At 47.9% G+C, this 25,023-nt stretch overlaps 1 protein-coding gene across 1 annotated transcript; it reads left to right on the forward strand.

Moving 5' to 3' along the window:
• The first annotated feature begins 1,751 nt into the window (after positions 1–1,751).
• LOC136551392 (wall-associated receptor kinase-like 6) lies at positions 1,752–25,023 on the forward strand. The gene is made up of 4 exons (XM_066542945.1): positions 1,752–2,749; positions 22,378–22,848; positions 23,333–23,482; positions 23,615–25,023. The coding sequence occupies exons 1-4, from the start codon at positions 1,870–1,872 to the stop codon at positions 24,865–24,867; spliced, it is 2,754 nt and encodes a 917-aa protein (XP_066399042.1). The 5' UTR covers positions 1,752–1,869; the 3' UTR covers positions 24,868–25,023.

A 25,023-nucleotide genomic window follows, 5' to 3' on the forward strand; every position in this document is an offset into this window, starting at 1 on the left:
TGTACTCCACGTATATTTTACTCGCAAAATTTCAATTTCTACTTATGTATCTGACTAGTTTTGTCTGGCCTTAGCAAGTGGAACGGTCATTTTGTGTGTTTTTGGAGGGCTCATCGCTAGGGGCTCTTCCAGAGAAGTCGGAGCTATTTTGGAGGAGTCACAACGGCTATGGCTCCTCTTTTTTCATCGGAAAACGGTTTTAAACGGCTCTCCTCCTACTAAACCGTTTGATAGGGCTCTTCTGGAGGAGTTAGAGAGAAACCCTGCTAAACGGAACCTCAGAAGCCATGGGATGAAACTAATCCTGTAAGAAAAGATTGAGAACTAAAAATTAATATTCTAAAAAAATAAGAATGAAACAAAGTGGAGAGATCAAAGTAACTACTCCGAGGGATCGCGTTTGGGTCACGTGTGGAAGAATATAGACAGCGGAGGAGACAAGAGTTGACGACGCGTGGTCCCAACTACGGAGAGGAGGTGACGGCGGGGCCCAGGAAGAAGGTGTGTTTGACTATCGCTGCCGCACGATGTGAAATATATTTGCACCGAACATGAAAATATATGTCCATCCATGAAATAATGTATGTATCTTTTTAATTTTTTCTTTAAATTCAACTAGATTTATAGAATCTAGTATCAACATTTATATTTCGAATATATTTCCGCATTTTACCCGGTTCCAATATGATGATCGGATCCACGTGTCCGTGTCTAATACGAAGTCCTCGAAGCTCATGCGTATGTGTCCGAATAACGAGATCCAGTCCATAAAAAATATGATCATGGGCATATATCTAGTGATTTATTATATTATCACCATCAGTTTTTAACTTTTTTATTTATAAAGAGTAAAATACACTAGTGGTTCGTAAACTTAGAAGGTGGTGTCATCCGGGTCCCAAACTTCCATTTTTTTTGTTTCTAGGTCCCTAAACTTTCCCCCAGGTTCCAACATAGATCCAAACGGGTTTTGACCCGCTCCATATGCCGATGTGGCATTATGATTCCGTGCTGACGAGGATTGGACATGTTCGTTCCAATATCTAAACTTGTACATCGGTGTCATCGTCTAGGTATTGGACCACACATACGGCTTATTGCAAACAATGGTAATTAGGATCTCGGGTAGCCCGATTAGAAAGTTTGGAAACCTATATTGCAGTTTTAGAAGTTAGAGACCTAGATGGTGCTGTCGTGCAAGTTTAGGTACCTCGCATGGCCTGCTTAACAATTTTGGTGATCTCGATATGCAATGTTGGAAGGTTGGGACCTAGATGACACCGATGTGCAAGTTTAGGTAGTATTGGACCGAACAAGTGAGATCCACATCAGCGCTGAGTCATCATGCCACGTTGACATATGGAGCATGTCGAAACCTGTTTGGACCTGTGTTGAAGCCCAAGACAAGTTTATGAATCCAGAAATTAATAAAGAAACAAAAGTTTATAGATGACACCGTCTTCCGAGTTTAAGGGCAACCAATGTATTTTACTCATTCATAAACAACCGAGGGCGACAGTGATGAATTTTCTAGAGTAGTGTAGTTAGTCGACGGACTTGACCGCGTGAAGAAAAGTACAGCGTAGAAAAACTTATGGCAGGTTGGCAACCTTTGCCATCATTTCCACCGTGTTTGCACAGCAATATAGACTATTGACATTTCGGCACACACGTCTGAGCAAATGTCTCATATAGCCCTTCACATCGTTGTATAAAAAAGCAAAATGCATGCTCGTGTCTGGCGGCTGTAATAGATCGACAGACTAGTTTGCTTTGCCATCTCCAAGCAATTCCACCTTACATAAACTACATATTTTATATAGTATAGAAAAAGAAGAAGTTGGAGTTGGAGCTGAGCCGACTGCCGACATGGTGAATCGCTCGGTTGTTCTACAACTGCTCCTGATTGCACTGCTGGGGACACAATCGATGCTGCTGCTGGCATCGAGCGCGCCCTCCGCCGCCACCCTCGACGGTTGCCGGACGAGCTGCGGCTACCTAACCTTCGACTACCCCTTCGGCATCGGTGCAGCTGGTTGCTTCCGGAACCCAGACTTCGAGCTCATCTGCAACGACTCTGTTCGACCCCCTATGCTTTCTTTACGTGATGGCATCACCCAGGTGGCCTACAATATCGTCACCACTGATACCGGGCCTCTCTACGGTGTAAATGATGAAATTGATATCGCCTTAACTTACACCATCCCCGTGAGGAACGGTGTCGATGTCTACAACATTTCGTGGAATTCTCCTGCGAAATCCTTCACTCTTTCTTACGCAAGGTTTAATGTCACTGGTTGCGGATTTGATATGTACCTTGATGATAGGGACACGAACACAATCGTGCGCCTCTGCACGCTGACATGTCCTGAGCAAATCACTGAGACGGTGGCCAGGCAAAACTGCAATGGTACTGGATGCTGCCCCGTACATTTGGAGACAAATATTCTTGCCTTTGGGCTCAGCTTTGTACGACACAACCAAAGCAGCGTCGTTCAGGTGCAGCCTAATCGGAGCTCTTTGTGGGATCACATAAACGCAACTACAATTTATGCCAGCCTCACTTGGAACATCGTCGATCAACCAAGCTGCACCAGCACCAAACAAAATAACACCAACTATGCTTGTGTTGCAAATCATAGCCGGTGCATCGACAGTGACGAATCATTAAATTTCGGGTACTCTTGCCGCTGCAATCCTGGCTACGTTGGCAATCCTTATATTCTCAGTGGCTGCGCCAAGGACACAGGTATCATCTAGCTCTATAATTTTTCCATTACAAATATTAATTACATGGACTATTATTTACGCTTTAGAGTTTAGCTACATTTGGCTGAGGAAAGAAACATATTTCCTACATAACTGTTACATCATCTAATATTGAAAAAAAACAATATTGTATTTGAATCAACTGTAGGGATTAGAACATATATCTACCTCTTCCACCTTGATTTCCTATTACCAGGTTTGTAGGTTAATTTTTCTCTCCTTTTTTCATCGGTTTTCTGGAGACTCAAAACGGCTGCACAAAAAAAAAAAAAGAACCCACAGTATCAACAATTGGACCATCATATCCGTTGGTCATAATTACCATTAAAAGCTGACGGCTAGCTGTTTTACAAATTTAGTCATGTGTCACAACGGCACCAAATTGTTTCGAGTGTGACTGAATAGTCAGTAGCCCAGTACTACATTCTTTTGTTTTCTTTTATTACTTGTTTAAAACCCAAAACACCATATATGTAGAATCATATGTGGTCTGCAAAATACTGGAGATGTTATATATCACCGTACATTTTTATTATATATATATAGCCAGTAGCCCATCAACTCGTGCTCAAGCATGCTCTAGAATCTAATGTTACCTTAATATTAAAAGTTTTGTAGAAAAATTTAGCTCATACAACTAATCAAAATTGTTTATGTTTATTCTGTATATTAATTTCCTAACATAAGAACCATATATCTGTAAACTCTATAAGCCCTATCTCGAAGTGATAAATTTACAAATTACTCCATATATATTTTCATCCTTTGCATACCTCTATGTGTTGTTAATATGCATTTGGCTGAAACCTTCGCTTTAAGCTATATATATAAGCTTGTATTCTATACATGTATCATGTAATAATCATATAAGAAAAATACAAAAATGCTTTTCCAGAATCATCAATACATGTATAAGTTCATCCCTGCTACAACGTCATATTCTCATTTGTGTCCTATAATTATATTTCTATTGGGCGAAAATATGCTAACCTACTTATACCATAAGAGAAATACTCCAAGCCTTAAATATTGAATCCACAAGCACATATATGGCTAGATGGGCTATACTTAGCAGATTAGCCCGAGGCCCATCCTTTTTATCGGATTTCTCCGAAGAGGCCCATCCTTTTTGGCAAACACAAGTTTATCGCGGCTTACTCTAAGTCATACTCGTGCTGGCCCAGCCCACCACCTTGTGTCGTGCTTGATCTGGTGGGGCAGAATGGCATGCTAGCATGGGCATGGGCTGATTGAACACAACCCATTTAAGGCCTACTAAAACTCTATATAAAATGAAAAACACCTAGCCACATACCTCATTTTCAAGAACAAAGGACGATGCCCCATGGCGGCTGCGACCTAGGGTTTCTAGGATTTGGCGACTCCTCAGCGATCGAAGGAGGATCTTCGCACGGCCTCCTGTCGGTCTCCTCCTCTCGTTCGTTTAGGCTGATCACTGGGCTGCCCTTGCGCCGCTACCCGGCCTTGGCGGACAGCGGAGAAATGACAGGAGCGTTCGGATCGGATGTTTGCGAGGATGGCGGCCGAAGTGTCCGATAGGAAGAAGAGGCTGAAGAAGGAGAAGGCTAGCACTAGAGCAGGCGCGGGCTCAGCAACGCCGCGACAGTGAAACAGCTTCACGAATTGACGAGGCGTTTTGCCCCATCCGTGTTGTGTGTTCAGGAGAGCCAAGTACACAAGTTGCGGGTGGAAAGTTTGAAGAACACTTTACGGTTTGATCATTCATTTGCTGTAAGCAGTACGGGCTGCAGTGACGGTCTGGGGATTTTTTGGAACAACAATATGCGAGTGGAATTATTACCATACTCACAGTATCACATTGATGTTATTCTTTTAGAGGGTGATAAAGAACCTTGGAGGCTTACATGTGTGTATGGGGAGGCACAACTAAGCGAGCGACACAAGATGTGGAGTTTGCTTAAATTTATTAAATCATAATCCCCACTGCCGTGGGTTTGCATTGGTGATTTTAATGAAGTTTTACATCAATCAGAGCATGTAGGCATTCAAGAAAGGAGCAGAGCTCAGATCGAGGGCTTCCGAGAGGTGGTGGACGTATGTGGCCTCAATGACCTCGGCTTTGAGGGCCGTAGTTGGACCTTCAAGAAGAAGGTGGCGGGAGGCTCGTACTGTCGTGTCCGTTTGGACCGCGGTCTCGCCACCGCAGATTGGTGCAGCAGATTTTCTCATGCAAAAGTTCAGCATCTGGCAGCTGCTGCTTCAGCCCATGGGCCGATTCTGCTGGAGTGGAGACCGGTGGCTCATAGGCAACGACAGGGTAAACGGTTCAGGTATGAACAATTGTGGGAGACACATCCGGATTTTTTAGGTACGCTAGCGGACTCCTGGCAAAGGGAAGGTGAGGCAAAATCATTGAGCGAGCTGCAGAAGAAGCTGAAAGGTGTGTCAGGGCACTTGTCTATTTGGGAGCGTACAACCTTTGTTAGGTATGACATGAGCTCTGGAAATTAAACAAGAAACTAGAGGAGATGCAGTCGGATCCAGGATCATTGGGCCCTTCCTAGCCAGAACTGAAGCTGGTTGAGCGAATTCAAGAGCTTAACCACCATGAGGAAATTATGTGGAGACAGAGATCTCAAATTTTGTGGTTGACAGCTGGAGACAAGAACACCTGGTTCTTCCATCTATACGTGTCGGGGACCTAATACTGGGGTACCCAATGAGGTGGAACTAATAACCATCGAACGTTCACGCTTCTTGTCAAACAAGAATGCTACTACACTTCTTGCCTGAACAACGAAAGATTAGTTCTGCCTCGCCCGAATGCCTGAGGGCAGGCTCCACCTCACCCGACGTCTGAGGGCTGGCTCCACCTCGCCCGACGGCTGAGGGCTGGCTCCGCCTTGCCCGAACGCCTAAGGGATGGCTCTGCCTCGCCCGATGTCTGAGGGCTGGCTCCGCCTTGCCTGACGGCTGAGGGTAGGCTCCGCCTCACCCTCTCGCCCAATGCCTGAGGGGTGGCTCCGCCTCGCCAGACGGCTACACCCTGTTCCTTCATAAATATGAGCATAGGGTACGACAAGACATTCGAGTCAACCATAGTACCGAGGGCCATGCCCTGCATGCCTGTAGGAAGGTACTGTTAGGATACGAGGGGATGGGCGCTTTAGGCCCTTTCTGACCTGACAGAGCCCAAATGGTGTTGTAGGCACCGACTTTTGTCCCACAGTGTTGTAGGCGCTGCCATCAGCCCTTGGACACGGATACTAACACGAGCATATGACAACCACTACGATCCAAGACAGAGCTCACATCATCCACAGTGACAGACGTATGGTCACTTCCCCGTCTACTCCCCGAAAGGTCATAGCTCGGCTCTCTGGCACGCCGCACCGTCCGCCGGTGTAGGATGGGACGCACCCACTTGCTAAAAGAGGCCAGGGCACAACCCCATGAGGATAAACGAAAATGCCATTCCTAGCACGATCTGCCATGTTAGCAGGGTAGGCACAGGAGAAAAGGAAGACCCAGCTCCCTCAAAGGACCTTCTCTACCTTTGTTTTTTTCCTCTTTCTCCTGTCTATAACCCCTGCTCCTCCCTTGGTCTATAAAAGGGAGGGCAGGGCACCCCACTCAAGGGACGGATCATTTTAACACACAAGACATAGCCAAGCAGCAACCGAGCTCTTGGCGTCCTTTCGACCTTTCCATCAGAGACTTGGGACCTGTCCCTCTCTCGACCGTTTGTACCCCCTACTATGAACCTTTTTCGGTACTAATAACATGAGCAGCAACAAAATGGACGTAGGGACATTCTGCCCGAACCAGTATAAACCTTGTGTCCTTTAGTACACCATCCGAGCCTAACGTGCAACAATTATAAATTTACTAGTCGGTGCTTGTTCGAAACACCGATAGTTGGTGCGCCAGGTAGGGGCCTTTGTGCGTTCCAAATCAAGCCTCGGATGGCTAGCCACGCAATCAGCTAGGTCTTGGGCATACACGTGCATTTCGGTGACCTAGACTTCATCGTCACGGTGAGAGGAGAGTTGGCGTTGGCTCATGCCGCCAACCAGTCTCTCCCCTCCGTCAGCTTCAACTACGAGAGGCTTGAGTACTAGCCTAGCGTCTCCCCTGGACCCTAGCTGTTCAGGGAGGACCCACACCGCCTCACCCTCTCTCCAGAACACATCGGATAGAGCGCCCTGATGGCGCTTCTGTTCGGTCTCTGCAACGCCGCGGCGACCGTTAGCCACCTTGTGGCACAGCACACGATTCCGACCCCCGCGAACAACGAGTTCATGGGGATGATCGAAAGCATCACGGAATCCCTCCATGGCCTCCTCGCGGAGGGGCCGAGGTCAAACTCTGGCTCTAACTCCAGCAAGGGGAGCCATCACCCCTCTCGAGAATGTTTCATGGTGGGTACCCCCGAGGGACACGTCGAGAGCATCTCCACGGATGATGCTACCCCGGTAGGCAACCTCGATGACGGAACCGAAGGGGGGACAGTGGACCCACCTCATGTAGGGGTGGAGCAGCTGAGAGCCCAAAAGCGGGAGATAGGCAAAGCTAGACAACAGCTTATTCAGGAGTATGCGAAGGTTGATCGAGAGATCGAACGACGCGGAGACGGTGGGTGCGCACGTATCATGGCCCGTGATGTGAACCGAAGGATCATCACCGACGATGAAACCCTTCCTCACTTCGCTCGAGCAAGCTAGAACATCACCGCCACAACGGCTTTGCTCCATGGCCTTCCAGAGGCCGCAACGCCCAAGGATCATCGGGCCCACCATGAAATTCGCACGCTACTTGAGCGCATGGCAGCGTAGCAGGCGGAGAGCTCGTTGTCTCAACAACACGAGCTCAACACCAGCCAGCATACGCCCTCGATGTGCCCCACTAGGGACACATCAGTCCACCAAGCACCACAAGGCGCCGAGCAGCGTGCTGCGATCTCGGTACATCAACGTCTCGACCACAACCGCGACGCACGTAGCACCGTAGATGCCCGCAGACGCACCTACAGTGACCCAAGGGAAGGAGCCTGCCACGGCTATCATCCTTGATGCGACGGATGCTACGACAGTGGTGAGGACCGAAGCCCGAGCCCTAGCCTACTAGGGCCTTAGACCTTTAGCCTGCACAGCCTCAATGCTGCATTCCCGCCAAGGTATAGACCGCTTACCAATATCCCTAAATACTCTAGGGAGACAAACCCCAGACTTTGGCTTGAAGACTATTGGCTTGCCTATCAAGCCGGTGGTGGAGATAATGATGACTTCATTATCCGCAACCTCCCACTGTTCTTGGCTGAATTGGCACGAGCAAGGTTGGAATACCTACCGTCCAACGCAATCCAGAGTTGGGCGGATCTAAAGGAGATCTCTGTGGGAAACTTCTAGGGCACGTACAAACGCCCTAGGAACCCATGGGACCTCAAGAACTACCATCAGAAGGCCGATGAGACCCTTCGTGGGTACATCCAGTGCTTCTCCCGGTAGTGCAACGAGCTCCCTAACGTCACCAACACCGACATGATAGGAGCCTTCCTATCTGGGATGACCTGCGAGTCCTTGGTTCATAAGCTAGGACGCAAGGGCCCGTGAACCACCAAGGAACTCCTAGACATCACCACCAGCCACGCCTCAGGAGAAGAGGCGGTCGGAGCGATCTTTGATCGCCTCGAAGGCAAGGCAAGGCGGGATGAGGGTGCCAACGAAGGCACCTCCAATCGTTCCGCCAAAAGAAAGAATAAGAAGCAATGGCGTGAGGACTCACTCATGGCCGCTACTGATCGCAAGGGTGGTCAGAAGCCCATGGAGGGCACTCTGAACCACTTCAAAAAATGCTCGAGGGGCCATGCCCAAACCACGCCTTTCCCATAAAGCATCTGCTCAAGGACTGTAGCCTTATGTGGAAGTTCTTGTCCGAAAGCTCTAACAAAAGGGAGCAAGGGAAGGAACCTGCCCCCACTACGGACGACACTGAGGAGAAGAACGATGGCTTTCTAACGCCGGACGGCTGCCTCATGATCTTCGGAGGATCAGCGGCCTACAACTCCAAACATCGTCAGAAGGTCGGACGCCGCCAAGTCTACACGGCCTAACTGACCACACCTCCCTTCCTCCAGTGGTCGGAGTCCGCCATAACCTTCGATCGGACTGACCATACAGATGTTGTCCCACACCCGGGAAGGTATCCGCTTGTGGTCGACCCGATCGTCAGCCCAAAGTGACTCACCAAAGTACTGATGGACGGAGGCAGCGGCCTCAACATGATGTACGCCAAGACGCTCAACATAATGGGCCATGCCACTCGGGCAGATCAATCTGCCCGTTACCTTTGGGGATCAGTTCAATTATAGGACTGAGACTCTCATCTTTGAGGTGGTTGGGTTCCCTGGAACCTTCCACGCGAAGTTCATGGCCATCCCCAACTATACATACCTCAAGCTAAAGATGCCAGGCCCTCACAGGGTCATCACCATCTGCACCTCATTCCAGCATGCCTACAAGTGCGAGGTCAAGTGTTGTGGCCACGCCACGGCAATCGTCGCCTCTGGGGAACTCGCCACTCTTAGGGAGGAGGTCTCCGAAGAAGCACCCGACGTGAAGAAATCGATCGGGTCATTCGAATTGGCAGAGGGCTCCAAGGGGGTCCTCATAGATCCCAGCAGCTCCGAGGATAAAATAGTATGCATTGGTACCACGCTTTCCTCTAAATAGGAAAGCGCGCTCGTCGACTTCCTCTACGGCAACAAAGATATCTTTGCGTGGAAACCCTCGGATATACTAGGCATTCCAAGGGAGGTCGCCGAGCATACCTTGAAAATCCATCCAGGCTCCACGCCGGTAAAACAATGCCTGCGTCACTTCGACGAGGAAAAGCACAGGGCCATCGGTGAAGAGATAGCAAAACTATCGGCCGCCAGATTCATCAGGGAAGTACACCACCCAGAGTGGTTAGCTAATCCCATTCTTGTACGAAAGAAGAGTGGAAAATTGAGGATGTGTGTTGACTATACAGGCCTCAACAAAGCGTGCCCAAAGGATCCGTTTCCTTTGCTGCGCATAGACCAAATAGTCGATTGTACCTCAGGGTGCGAAACCCTCTACTTCCTTGATGCGTACTCCGGCTACCATCAAATCACGATGAAAGAATCCGACCAGCTCGTGACATCTTTCATCACCCCCTTCGAATCGTTCTGCTATGTCTCAATGCCGTTTGGTCTAAAGAACGTTGGGGCCATGTACCAGTGCTATATGCTCAAATGCTTCGGGGACCTCATCAGGTGGACCGTTGAGGCCTACGTTGACGATATTGTGGTCAAGTCCAAGCGGGCTGACCATCTCATTACCGATCTTGGGCAAACCTTTGCAAAACTCTGAGCGAATGGCAACAAACTCAATCCCAAAAAATGTGTTTTCGGGGTCCCGAGGGGCATGCTGCTCGGCTTCATCATCTCCGAGCATGGCATCAAAGCCAACCTGGAGAAGATTTCCACCATCACAAGGATGGGCCCGATTCAGAACATAAAGGGGGTTCAGCGATTCACAGGGTGCCTCGCCGCCCTTAGTCGATTCATCTCGCACCTTGGTGAATGAGGTCTCCCCCTTTATTGGGTCCTGAAGAAAGCTGACCGCTTCGAGTGGACATCCGAGGCCTAGGAGATGCTTGACATGGTCAAACTACTTCTGACAAGGCCCCCGATCTTAGTTCCTCCGAGCGACGGAGAATCCCTCCTGCTATACATAGCGGCCACCACGCAAGTGGTTAGCACCACCCTAGTAGTAGAGCAGGAGGAAGAGGGGCACGCACTCAAGGTCCAGCACCCTATGTACTTCATTAGAGAGGTACTATCCAACTCCAAGACCCGCTACTCCTAGATCCAGAAGCTCCTATACACCATCCTCATCATCAAGAGGAAGCTACGTCACTACTTTGAGTCACACCCCATGATGGTCGTGACGTCATTCCCCCTCAGTGAGGTCGTCCAGAGCTAGGACGCCACGGGAAGAACTATGAAGTGGGTGCTCGAGTTGATGGATCTAGGCATCACATATGCCTCCCGAATGGCGATCAAGTCCCAGGTGTGGGATGACTTCATCGCAGAATGGACTGAGGTCCAGACACCACCGTTGGTCGTCGATCAAGAGTGCTGGACGATGTACTTTGATGGATCGCTGATGAAGAAGGGCATCAGCATAGGGCTGGTCTTTGTATCACCCCTCAAGGTCTGCATGAGGTACATGGTTCAGCTCCATTTCCCCTCATCAAATAATGTGGCTGAGTATGAAGCACTCATCAACGGCCTATGAATCGCCATCGAGTTGGGCATCCGATGCCTCGACATCCGAGGTGACTCCCAGCTAGTCATCAACCAAGTTATGAAGGAGTCCAGCTACCATGATGCCAAGATAGTTTTGTACTGCCAGGAGGTCCGACGGTTGGAGGACAAATTCGATGGCCTTGAACTCAATCACATCCCAAGGCGCCTCAATGAGGCGGCTGACGCACTTGTAAAAGCGGTGTCCGATCGAGAGTCGGTGCCAATGGGCATCTTCACCAGTGAGCAACATAAGCCCTTAGTACACTACGAAGGGTCAGAATGGGCCAATGATGGCCTGTCTGATCTGGCCCTAGGGGCTGACCAACCGATGGCTCCCTCCGGCCCTAAGGTCATGGAGCTTGAAGAGGAACCAGTGATAGAGCCTGACCCTCTAGATGACTAGAGAACACTCTAGCTCAACTACCTCCTCCGTGACACGCTACCGATGGACAAGACAGAGGCTTGACGGCTCACACGTCGCATCAAGTCCTTCGTTCTTGTAGAAGGTGAACTCTACAAATGGAGCCACACCGGGATCCTACAGCTCTGTATCCTCATCGAATAGGGGAAGCTTCTGCTAAGCAATATCCATGGTGGGGTCTGTGGTCACCATGCCACGCCTAGAACCTTGGTTGGGAATGCATTCTGATTGGGCTTCTACTGGCCCACTACAGTAGCTGACTCCAAGCAAATCGTACGCACATGCGAATGGTGCCAGTACTATGCTCGGCAAACTCACCTCTCAACCTAGACACTCCAGATGATCCCCATCACATGGCCCTTCATAGTCTAGGGACTCGATCTAGTTGGGCCTCTCAAAAAGGTGCCCGAGGGCTACACCCACTTGCTTGTCACCATAGACAAGTTCACAAAATGGATCGAAGCTCGGCCAATCTCTGTCATCAAGTCCAAGCAAGCTGTGTTGTTCTTTCTCGACATCATCCATCACTTTGAAGTACCATACTCCATCATCATAGACAATGGCACACAGTTCACCAATAGGAAATTCATTTGATTCTATGACGAACAACACATCCGAGTCGATTAGGCCACCGTCGTGCACCCCTGAACAAATGGGTAGGTCGAGCGCGCAAACGGCATGCTCCTACAGGGCCTCAAGCCTAGGATCTTCAACCAATTGAACAAGTTCGATGCACGCTGGGTCGCTGAGCTCCTTGCGGTGCTCTGGAGCCTAAGGACAACTCCTAGCCGGGCCACCAGCTACACACCTTTCTTCATGGTCTATGGTTCCAAGGCCGTCCTCCCAACGTACCTTGACTATGGAGCGGCAAGAGTCAGAGCATACGATGAATGGGGAGCCAAGGCATCCCATGAAGACACCATGGACCAGCTAGATGAAGCCCGTGACATCGCCCTCCTCCATTTGGCCAAGTACTAGTAGGCGCTGCATTGGTACCACAGCCGATGGGTGCGGGACCGAGCCTTCAACGTTAGGGACCTGGTTCTTCGCCTCGTGCATAGCAACAAGGACCGTCACAAGCTCTCCCCGCCCTAGGAGGGGCCATACATCATCACAGAAATACTCCGGCTAGGTGCCTACAAGTTGAAAACCATCGATGGCGAGGTCTTCACCAACGCCTAGAACATTGAGCAGCTATGTCATTTTTACCCTTAAATAAACACATACTCTTTCTTATCAGTTTTTTGTCTTAAAAAATCCTAGATCTTTAGTGACATCTGACCCCTACAAAGTGCGAGGGGTCGGACCTCATTCGGGGGCTGATATAAGTACGTTTATCTCACAAACACTATCTGTGTTATCTTTACAAATATTCTCTAAGTTTTCCCTCATTTCTCCTGGCAAGTCCTAAGGGCTAGGATTTTGGGAACAAGATCTAAGTATAACTGATAGGACTGCAGGAAACCCACGCCCCAGCGACTACGACCTCCTTGCTCACCAGCATGATTAGAGTTGGCTCTCCCGCACTCTGAGTTTTTTGCGACCTTAACTATGAGAAGGGTCGGAAGGCACCAAACCTCTTTTACAAAAAGAGGGAGAAAAGCCAGAAAGCTATTTGCCATAACGAAAGTTGAAAACTTATTCATTTTTCGCACAAATTCATCGCTTATAAAGTAATTTCATCATGAAAAGGACTCATGTATTCATAAATACAAAAACTATTCATTTGGGGGCTCCCCACAAACTTATTCGATTATAGTTTCTAACCAATTCTACGATGAGTACTACTACGGTCGCCGCACCACGCTCTCCATCGGTGACATCCTACCGCTCCGCGGGATCCTCAAGGGTACCGTCATCTGCAACATCGAGCACCACGTCGGCCACTGTGGTGCCTCCACCGGAGCATCCAGGGACTGCGCTATCATCATCAGTCGCAACCCTACCAATGGCACCTCCACCGGGGTGTCCAGGGACTGCACCATCATGATTAGCAGCAACACTAATGACAGCACCTCTACCGGGGCGTCTAGGGACTACACCATCATGATTAGCCGCAACCCCGACAACGGCACCTCTACCGGAGCATCTAGGGACTGTGCCATCATGATCAGCCGCAACCCTGACAATGTCATCTACATGGGGGACATTTCCTACCGAAGAAAGGCCACCATGAATGACGGCAAAACCAACAACGCTCAGCACCCTCCAGTGCACCTCCTCCTTCAGTGAAGGTGTCCCCTTCCTAGCAAAGGTGGCTGACACCATCTCATCTATGTTGGATGACCTCAAGCTCAACATTATGCTCCGGATTCATGAGTGGATCTATGAGTTTTTCTCTCCCTAGCATTACCCTCTCTCACTTAGGAACCTCCGCGACGCATGAACGCATTCGGTGGAAAGGAAGGAGAAGAGGTAGCGGCTCAAAAGCAGGCGAAGGAATGGGATGAGAACTCCCCTCCCCCTCCCTATTTAAGGAAGAGGCGTGGTAGCTGAGGAAAGGCAAAAGGTTGGGACGAAAAATCTCTTCCTTCCCCTATTTAATGCAGATGGGAAATCGATGTTGACGAGAATCTGAGGGGACGTGCCTGAACCGACGGGATGCGCCTTGGTCGATGAGACATTGCCTAGTCAAAACAGGATGTTGCCTGGGCATGGCCCACCACTACTGCACGCAGGGCGTGGGAATCAGGGTGCACCCGCATGCAGGTGACTCTCCGCTTCCCCAGGCAAGACCATGGAATGACTCGATGATGGAACCCTCGTCCAGGGGGTCCCAATGGGCCTCCTGGGTCAATCGGACAGCCTAGGTAAAACAATGAACGAACATCTGTTGAAAGATAAGCACCTTTGTTTACTTACTTTGCATGTTAATTTCATTACCGAGCGTCTGACCCTAGCAATGGCAGGGGAACAGACATTGCTCAGGGGTTGTCGAGGGTGTCTACCTATTTAAACATCCTCATGGCCTGACCCCTCCTTACATTTAAAAACTAGAGATGTAGGGTGCAGGTGTAAAACTTTGAGTAAAACTAGACGAACCGCTAGACCCTACGCTCGGCGGCTACGGTGTTTTTGTTCACCAGTATAATCGAATTCACAGTTCCCCATACCCCAAGTTTTTGCATCCGCCTTCTCGAGAAGGGTTCCAAGGGGTCCGCCTACAGAATCTCCTTCAAGGAGGAGCTGTCAGGTCACTTAAAGTCAATCTAATGGCTCGAATCGCCACCGAGAGACGAAAACGAAAAATCGCAATGCCCGTACAGGTCACGCCGGCCCCATCGCAAACGTCAGACTCTAACCCCGCACGGACATGTCCGGTAAGAACTTCTCATCACTCATACCACCGAGGTAACTTTACCGACCCCTGCTTTCATTTCAATTAAGTCATACATTAATCCCATCATCCAAATGTTGCATATGCAATTTTCGCATCCCAACACTTCATGTCGCGCCACGAAGCGATGCCCACCTCATTCGATATGAGCAGCAACTGACCGAGGTTCAAAGGCCGGCCCACGAAGGGCTCGAGGTTGCCTTGCGTCAAACAGAGCTAGGGAGAAAAACCATGATGAGCCCCAGCGGTCTTGCCCGACCCTACTCAAAAGCGGACAAGGACATCTCAACCTTTCTTGTTCGATTCTAACCTCGAGCCAAACCCATAGAATCTCCATCGAGGAGAGGCCAACAGTCCACTTGAGCCTACTGAACGGCTCGGGAATCTACCGGGAGGCGGGTTAAGGAGTAGTGGAATGCCATATGAGGGCTATGCCGACCCCGTTAGTAGATGATGGACCCGGATTCCACATGAACATACCCGTTAGTGAGCTCATTGAGTGTGACACTCAAGCTGTTGAGGCAAGTGTCGTCAACTCAGCCCCTCCGGTTGTGGAAACCAAGGACGGGGTGACGCGTGAAACATGGCCTACCCCTATCAGACCCTAAGGGGCTCGAGGGCTCGAGCCGCTCGATCCAAGATCGAGAGACCAAGGTTTGAAGGCTGAACCGCAAAGGGTCTAAGGCTGCCTCACGTCCAACAAGAGCCAGGGGAGAAAACGCAAATGAGCCTCAGCGGCCTTTGCCCAACCTGCATTGAGACATGAAGGGTCATCTCAACCTTCTAAGTTCAATCCAGCCTCTTGCTGAGCCCATAGAGTCCCCATTGAGGGGGAATCTATTGGAAGGCAGATCAAGGAACAATGGAATGCCGCCCGAGAGCTTTGCTGACCTAGTTGCAAAGCAGCAGGATCGAATTCCGTTCGAACATCCCCATTAGCAAGCTCATCAGGCATGCCACTCGAGCCATCGAGGCAAGTGACATCGCCTCAACCCCTCCAGTTGTGAAAAACCACGGACGAGGCGACAGTCACAAAACGAGCTGGCCCTTGACCGAATCCCCACCACACGTGGGGGCTTGGGGAAGGCCGGGTCAGCGATAAGACCAAACACACGGTCATGGAACCATCGCCAAAATCCTAAGTAAGGGGTATGTGCGAATACAAGAGCAAGTTCGCTACCCTCGCTTTAGTCTCCAGTAACATCTAGCCTCAACAGCCGTAAGGGATCGGATCTTACCCGGGGGCTGACAAAGGTATAAATACCTCCTCTTTTCCAAAACATTCATTGCATCAGACCTTTTCCTCGCGCTAAGATTAGCGGCAAGGTTTGTGGGAACAAATAAACGAGCACGCCTTGTAAGACAACAAAAAGCCCACGCCCCAATGGCTATGGTAACTTTGCTCACTAGCATAATCAAAATTTCCCCCTTATACACCTCGGTCCCTATGGTCTTAACAAACGGAAGGGTCAGATCGCATAAACCGTTTTTCTCGATTGCAAAAGGGAAGAAAGTAAGATCAAACGAACAAAACAAAATTACGAAACAAAACTGTTTTTGGACACGAAAGTACCGACACTTATCCACATATTACAGATAAAATGTTTGGCAAACTTATCCAACTAACTACTTCCTCGAAGGGAGAACCATGTCTTTCAGCCTGTTCGCCAGGTTCCACGCAATGGGAGTCACCGCCTTCTCAATCTCATCCAACTCGGAATTTTTGTAGCTAGGCGCAAAGCCGAGGCTCATACCTCCAAGTTGATTTCCTGATCATAGTGAGAGCGAGCAAAAGGCTTGGGTGATCTCGGTGTGAAAGGCGTCCTCCTCAAGCTGGCCCACCCGTGCTGATACCCATGACATGGGCTACAAGTGAGCTAGTTTCCTTTGGCTATGCCACCCCTAGGTCATCGAAGACCACCCCGATGGTGGCGCGTAGAAGATCATGCTCGTCACTCTTGGCCTAAAGAGTCCCTGACACCTCAGAAAATCTCCATGCCCAGCCTAGCAGAGATGCTCTTGTCCTCCAACCTTCGGGTCACCGCGACCCCAAGATCCGCTCGGAGGGAGCTGACCACCTGACGCTCCTCGTCGTGCTCTCAAACGGCCCAGTCGCGCTCCTCACAAACTATGCCATGCTCTAAGCGGAGTCTCTCCACAGTCTGGTGTAGCTCGTCTTGCTCCCTGCGCAGCCAGGCAATCACCTTGGCATCCTGATCCGCCCTCTGCTACAGCGCCGCAGACCTATTCTCGGCATTCAGCTTGAGATTCTGCTTCGTCTCTAGCTCATCTAGGAGTTCGACGGCCCACTAGCTAGCCTCAGCATCCTTCTAGAGTAGCTCATCCCACTCCTTTTGAACCTTGGTGGCCGCCTCCTCGTCCTCCTACACTCTCACCAATAGATCCTGGAACATCCCATGGATCTCCTCCGTGTCCCAACGCGCCTCGACTTCCCGCTATTGGGCGGCAAGAAGCTAGGCGCCCACATCTTCATGCAGCCAGGCCTCCTTGGTGAGGTGGTCCCACTCCACCTTCTGCTCATGGAGGAATGGGATTTCTCCCGGCTACGAGTAATGAGGGACTAAAGAGAAGAGCAGTGTCAAAAATACGAAATACATGAATAAAGAAGAGTGCGAAAAGAAAGATCAAGCAGACACCCAGCCATTGGGAACAATGATGTCACGCAGGATGACCCTGGCCTGATCCAGGACATCCATCATCGCCGAGATCCCTTCGTCGAGACTCCCCCGCTCTGCGCTCTTAGTAGCGTCGTCGAGCGAGAAAAGGGTCGAAGTTGGATCTCGGGGGTCCATCCACTAGAGCGGCAGCTTGCCCCGTGCGAGTGAGCGGCTGCCCCCCGACATTAGGGCTGAGGGCAACCTCCCGCTAGTTCTCTCCACCATCGCCACGACACCCGAGGACCCTCCGGTCATGTCCCCCTCCATCCGGCCTGCCTCGGGCTCCCGTTGCTAGGACCGCCGGAGGCGCGGATTGCGCCGCCCCCTTGAACACCACCGTGATCATGTCGAGCTACTCCTAGCTTGGCATGGTCATGGCCACCTCCACTTGCGATGCTAGGGCCTCGGCTTATGGCGCCGCGCCCATCACAGGAGGCACCACAAGCACGGGCGGCAGCTCCGTCCACTCCAATGTGGGCAGCGGCGTCACCTCTGCCATCGTCTACTTGGCGACCCCCAAGGGCATGGGTGCCACCATAGACGACACCAGATCGACCGACAAGGCCGCAACATCGGTTCCGCTCCTGCCCAAAATAGGAGCGACACCAGGCGACGGGACCCGTGCTGCCTGAAGAGCAACACTCTTCTTGGGCGCCAGCGCCAAGGAACGGCCCCGTCGCAAGAGTTTGCAAGAGGTAAAAGGCATAAGGCCAAACAGAAAAATAGAAAAAACAGAAAAACATGAAAAACAGAGGAATCGGTGACTTACTCCGACGCTGTTGGGCGGTAGGAATGTTTTGGGGACGAACCCCCAGATTCTTGCTCCAACTCATCCGGGCAGGACCGCTTCAAACCTGCCCCCTGCTCCCAGGCAGAGGGTCTCACCTCCCTTATCTCTAAGGGCACGGCGGTGGAGCCACCCCTCTCCGTCGGTACCTCGGGCGTGGCGGTAGGGCCACCCGCCCCCATCGGCTCGTGGGGCACGGCAGCGAAGCCGCCCCCTCCATCAGCACCTCAGGCGCGGTGGTAGATCCGCCTCCCCCATCCACCAATCCTTTGCCGACACCCTAGGTGTGGCGGTGGATCCATCGGCTCCCACCGGACCCAAGGACGGGCCCGTCTCCACCACCCTCACGGACTCACTTCCCCCCACGTGGAATGGGAAGGGTCCCTACGTGGACAATTGGGCGCCTGTCAGTGAATCCTTGCCCTGCAGGACATCCCAATCCACATCGGCTACTACCTCATCAAACTCCTCGTTGTCGTCGTCATCATCATCACTATCTATCTCCTCTCCTCGATCCCATGCTTGCTGCTTCCGTAGCATCTTCTTCTTCTTGAGCTCCCTCATCCTCCTATCCAACTCGGTCGCAGTGCGATTCGCTATCACCAGGATCTGGTCCTTCGGCAGCGGAGTCGGGCTATCCCCGAGGATGAGTCTCTTCGGCTAGTCCCGCTATCCTGAGGACAGCATCAAGGGGTCAGAAATTCAAGTGACAAGGAGGCACGGGAAAAGAGAACTTACGAAATCGATGAACCCCGGTTCCGGCCGCATCGGGGGATGCCCTGACACCGGATACACAAAATCAAGGACAATGCCGGCGCTGTCCTTTGAAGGTTCCATCGCCTCCTTGATCTGCTACGCCACTTCGGTGGGGGGGAGCGCTTCGTCGATGAGCGCCGTCCCTCAAGTGTTACAAAAACTTATGCATGTGAGTTAGTCTTTCACAAACATTTTTCAAAGGGTTTTCTCTTCCTCCTCACTATGTCACTAAGCGTAATGCATATGCAAATGGAAGTCACACTTAATGGCACTAGATAACCATTGCAAGTAAAGGTTTCCCTGCTTTATAGTATGACTATCTATTCTAAATCCAATCATGCACTCTATTGTACCTTGGTGGGCAAAAGTAAAGCCCTATCATACACCTTTTCTTTATGACTCGCTTTTGCTCCATCTTTTCTCCATTTGATGAACAGCTGCATTCATGTGATCTGGATCTCCATCACCTCCTTTGCCTTGTTCATCATCATCAAGTGGACCCTAGCTAATCATATTCAATGAAAGCATTAGTCCACATAGTTGGCACTCAATTACCAAAACCAAACTAGGGCTTCCACTCAAGAAACAATGCTCGCCTCCAAAATCATTTACAGAGGCAGACATCCTAAGGCGATTGCCTCTGAAAATCATTGATTAACAAAAGCAGTCGCCTTAGGACACCCGTCTCTGAAAATCGCTATTAACGAAGGTGGCCATTCTAAGCGTTCCTCTCTATAAATAGTTACATCAAAAAAAAATTCATAATGTTTCCATGTGAACTCGGATGAAGACCAAATTTATGTCAAAATTGTAGCTCTCGATGAGATCTACAACTTTGTAGTTGAAAAGTTTTTTTTATTTGAAACTGACTAGAGTCCCAAAATATTGTTATAAATTCACAAATTTTAAATTTCAAAATTTTCAAACAACCTCGGATGTTGACATGGTCTAATCTACTGTTTATAGTTGATATGTTTTTTATTTGAAATTTTTTATTGTCTCAAATATTTGTTACTAAGATGTCTTATACTCTTATAGTTAATAGTGCATTATGACTGATGGCTATCACGACTAAAGATGAATTTTAGGAGACATGCTCCTTTTTTATCTAGGAGACAGGCTCCTGATTAATAGAGGTGGACATCTGTTAAACATTTTTAGAGACAGACATCTTTTTTAGAAAAGGGAATATGTATTAATATTTCAGCCTCTAACGATTGATACATAGAGGTGTCCATTATTACAACCATGACACTGTCGAAAAAGAAACCAAAGCAACTAAAACAAACATTGGACACATCCGTAGTACTTAATAAAATAAAAGGAAGTCTATTACTAAACCGCCAGCCATATGAGGCGAAAAACTCCATCACTGTCGTCTCAAGCATGCGACAACCCCATTGTATCCGGGGCCTTTCCTCCTCCTTTTGCACAGTGCCCAAAAGCGAATCCAATGCAACATTTATAGAGACAGACATATTAAGGAGACCACATCCATTAATCGACTTTTTACATAGGCTTGCCTTAGGACGCCTGTCTTGGTTAATTGATGATTAATAGAGATGGACTTCTTAAATTGTCCGCCTCTGAAAACGACTATTAATACAGACACGTATTCTAAGAGTGTCGCTTCTGGAAAGCAATTATGCACTCCTAAGAGGCCCGCCTCTAGAAATATTTGCCCTAAAAATAATCCATAACTTTTTTATATAAAGTCGGATGAACACAAACTTTATATCAAAATTGTAGATCGATGCAATCTAAAATTTTGTAGTTGGCAAGTTTTTTATTAAAAACTATTTAGAGCCTCAAAATTTTATTTTATATTCTGGATTCGACATGGTCTATACACCAAAAATTTATTACTCAATGTGATCTACAACTTTGTAGCTGAATTTTTTTTATTTGAAGTTGTTTAGGGTCCCAAATATGTGTTTTAAATTCTTAGCTTTTGGAATTCAAAATTTAAAAGTTTCAAACAACTTCGAATGTTGACATGGTCAAGACAAAATCTGCCATGGTCGACGTGATCTAGAATTTTTTTAGTTGACAAGTTTTCTATTTGGAATTGGTTAGAGTTTTAAATATTTATTTTAAATTGTTATATTTTTTAATATTTTAAACAATCTCAAGTAGAGACATGCACTATACCAACGTTGAAGGCTTGACAAGACCTAAAACTTTGTAGTTCAAACCTTTTTATTTAAGATCATTTGACGGTCAAAATATTTAATACAAGATTATGAAATGTTAATATAATAAAATGACATCATATCCTTATTCACAAGTGATCATATAGTGCAGTGGTAGAGAGATGTCATGTGAGATTAGAGATCATGGGTTTGAATCTTACAAAGTACTCGTTTTTGTTTTCCTGGGAAGATACATCTTGTGGTAGTGCTATATATTATAGGGTAAAGTAAAATTTTCAGCCCTGAACTTGCAGGGGGTGCTAATTTAACCATCAAACTCTAAAACCAGACAATCTAGGCATTCCAACTTACAAAATTGGGCACTTTACCTCCTTGAACCCATTCAACCCTGGTTTCATGCGGACTCAGCAGTCTATGTGGCAACTGGGTCCATCTCAAAGGGTCTGCAAAGGTGACGACCTAGCCTCCCTCCACACTCCATCCCTTGTTGCGGATCCCCACAGCAAACCCTAAATCTCACCAACGGTCTGCTCGATGCTGCCTTCGTTCACTTCCCTCTAACGCCACCCGACGCCACCCCACAGCCCCAGTTATCCTCATCAACCGCCTCAGTTCTCTTCCCTTGACACCGCCCCACCATCTTCCCTCATCACTGGTGACCACAACCTGAATATCAGCGATAAGGAAGATGGTGGGGAGGCGTCGGGAGGAAGAGAACGGATGTGGCAAATGAGGAAGATTGTGGGGTGGCAGTGGACAGAGGACAGTGGGGCGGTCTCGAAGAGAAGAGAACAGAGGCAGAGTCGGGCGACCGTCGGTGAGATCTATGGTTCGCCGTGGGGGTCAGCGACAGGAGCGGCAGTGTGGAGGGAGACTGGCTCAGCGTCCTTGCGCGGCCCCTTTAGACAGACCCAGTGCTGACGTGGCAAGTGGTGCCACACAGACTGCTGAGTCAACATCAAACATGGGTGGAATGGGTTCAGGAGGTAAAGTGTCCGGTTTTGTATGTTGGAACACCTAGATTGTCTAATTTGAAATTCGAGGGATAAATTCGTACCCCCCCTGCAAGTTTAGGGGTGAAAAATATACTTTACCCTATATTATATGCATATATATGATTTATCCTTTTTAACATTTGCAACATTTTTCTGGTATATAGGTTACAACCCAGCTCAAAAACCCAATTGCAACCGTTCATGTGGAAATATCACTGTTCATTTTCCATTTGGAATTGAAGAAGGTTGTTATGCAAGGGAACAATTTTATTTGAATTGCACAAATGAAACGACTTCCACCCTCCTACTGGGAAACTCTTTTGTGGTTACAGAAATTGATGTTGAGAACGGGCTCATAAAATTCATGCTGCCAGATATAGATGAAGGATCAATTGTATCAGTATCTCGTGACGACCCTGGTGTTTTCGTTGATTCCGGTGAGTCAGTTTCTTTGAAATGGGTTGTCGCTAATCTAACTTGTAAAGACGCACAGGCAAATACATCTGGATACGCATGTGTTAGTACCAATAGCAATTGCATCCCAATCAATACTAAGAATAATGGATATGTTGGCTACCAATGCAAATGCTCCAACGGCTTTGACGGAAATCCTTACGTCAACAATGGTTGTCAAGGTAATCAAACTGTACCTTATTTTGTTTCGCAAAGTTTATTTTGATCTCATTGCACAATTTTGCTAATAGGGGTTAAATATATATGTTTTAAAAACAACATCTTTATTCATTTTTATAAGTTTTAGCCTCCAGCTGGAAAACAGAAGCTACAAAAATAAATATCTGATACGATTTTTAATATATTTTTTCCACAGGTATGCACTATTGATAATAACATCCATAATGAAACTGTCTCAAAAATATTGTTGCATTGAGCTGGATCAACATAAAACATATTTTTTCAATTAATGTTGACATTTATCGTATTTAAAATTTTGGATCCTTACCATGACAGTCCAACATATGTTCCTGACACAATTAGCGATCCTTTGAATTTCTGGATATTGCATCAGGAAACCGAGGGAGTAATTTCAGCAAGTGAAACAAAAGATTGATTGTATACAACTTTAATATTTAAAGAAAAAAATATTTCGTTAATTTGCAGATATTGATGAGTGTAAGGATCCAAGCAAATGCCATGGGATCTGCTACAATACTATAGGAAGCTACAACTGCACCAAATGCCCCCAGAAGACAGTATATGATCCAACAAAATTGCAGTGCTCCTCAGTGAAACCACAGAATGTTCTCATAGGTAAGCAACGCTTTTGGCCTAGTTATATGGTTAAACACGACATGCAACGGCAATCCCAATTTATGAAATTTAACAGTGGCATAGGAGGAATTATGTCTAAGCTGATCTCAACTTATCAACCTAAAATTTCAGGTACTGTCATTGGAGTGAGCAGTGGTCTTACTGTTCTACTTCTAAGTGTAAGTGCGATATACCTTACCCGCAGATGGAGAAGAAACATTCAAAAGCGAATGCGAAGGAACTATTTCCGGAGAAACAAAGGTCTTCTTCTCGAACAATTAATATTAACCGACGAAAATGCTACCGAGAAGACAAAGATTTTTTCCTTGGAGGAGCTTGAAAAGGCAACAAATAACTTTGATTCCACTCGCATCCTAGGCCGTGGAGGACATGGTACAGTTTATAAAGGCATCTTATCTGACCAACGTGTGGTGGCAATAAAAAGGTCTAAGATCATCGAGGAAGGTGAGATCAATCAGTTTATCAATGAAGTTGCAATTCTTTCCCAAATAAATCATAGGAATATTGTAAAGCTATTTGGTTGCTGCCTTGAGACTGAAGTCCCACTATTAGTGTATGATTTTATCCCTAATGGCTCACTGTACGAGATCCTTCATGCTGAATCAAGCAATGAATTTGTTTTATCATGGGATAGCTGTCTCAGAATTGCTGCAGAAGCTGCTGGTGCTCTTTGTTATCTTCACTCTGCAGCTTCAGTATCAGTTTTCCATCGTGATGTTAAGTCATCCAACATTCTCCTTGATTCTAACTACACGGCTAAAGTGTCAGATTTTGGTGCTTCAAGATTAGTTCCAATTGATCAAACACATGTTGTTACAAATGTCCAAGGCACATTTGGGTACTTGGATCCAGAGTATTATCATACTGGTCAGTTAAATGACAAGAGTGATGTTTATAGTTTTGGTGTGGTACTCCTGGAATTGCTTTTAAGAATGGAGCCTATTATCACAACTGAGTCAGGTCTGAAGCAAAGCTTGTCAAACTACTTTCTATGGGGGATGAAGGGTAGGCCTATTTCAGAGATAGTGGCCCGTCAAGTTCTTGAGGAAGCATGTGAGGAAGAAATCAATTGTGTTGCCTCACTCGTGGAGATGTGTTTGAGACTCCAAAGTGACAAAAGGCCTACTATGAAACAAGTGGAGATGGCATTACAATTTTTGAGGTCAAAACGAGTCGAGATAAATGAATCTGACATTGGAATAGATGAAGAAAGACAAACCTTGTTAACAAAAACGAATATGGGTGGCTATCAATTGTCTAATATGGATTTTGGAAAAAAGCCTGGATTTGCATCATCTCAACAAAGCAAAAAGTTCTACAGCTTAGAAGAAGAATTTCTGTCAAGTGCTGGTTTGCCACGTTAGATGTGCCTCTCAAGCTTCATTGGACAGTCATCCATTATAATTATTCATGGACCATGTTGAGTGCCATACTCGGTGGCGGAACTAGGAAATTAATCAAAGTGCTGAAGAAACAGTGTTCAATATTCCATGATATGTAGGCACATATGCAAAAACACA

This window comes from Miscanthus floridulus, chromosome 4 (genome assembly GCF_019320115.1).
Source record: "Miscanthus floridulus cultivar M001 chromosome 4, ASM1932011v1, whole genome shotgun sequence".
Classification (NCBI taxonomy): domain Eukaryota; kingdom Viridiplantae; phylum Streptophyta; class Magnoliopsida; order Poales; family Poaceae; genus Miscanthus; species Miscanthus floridulus.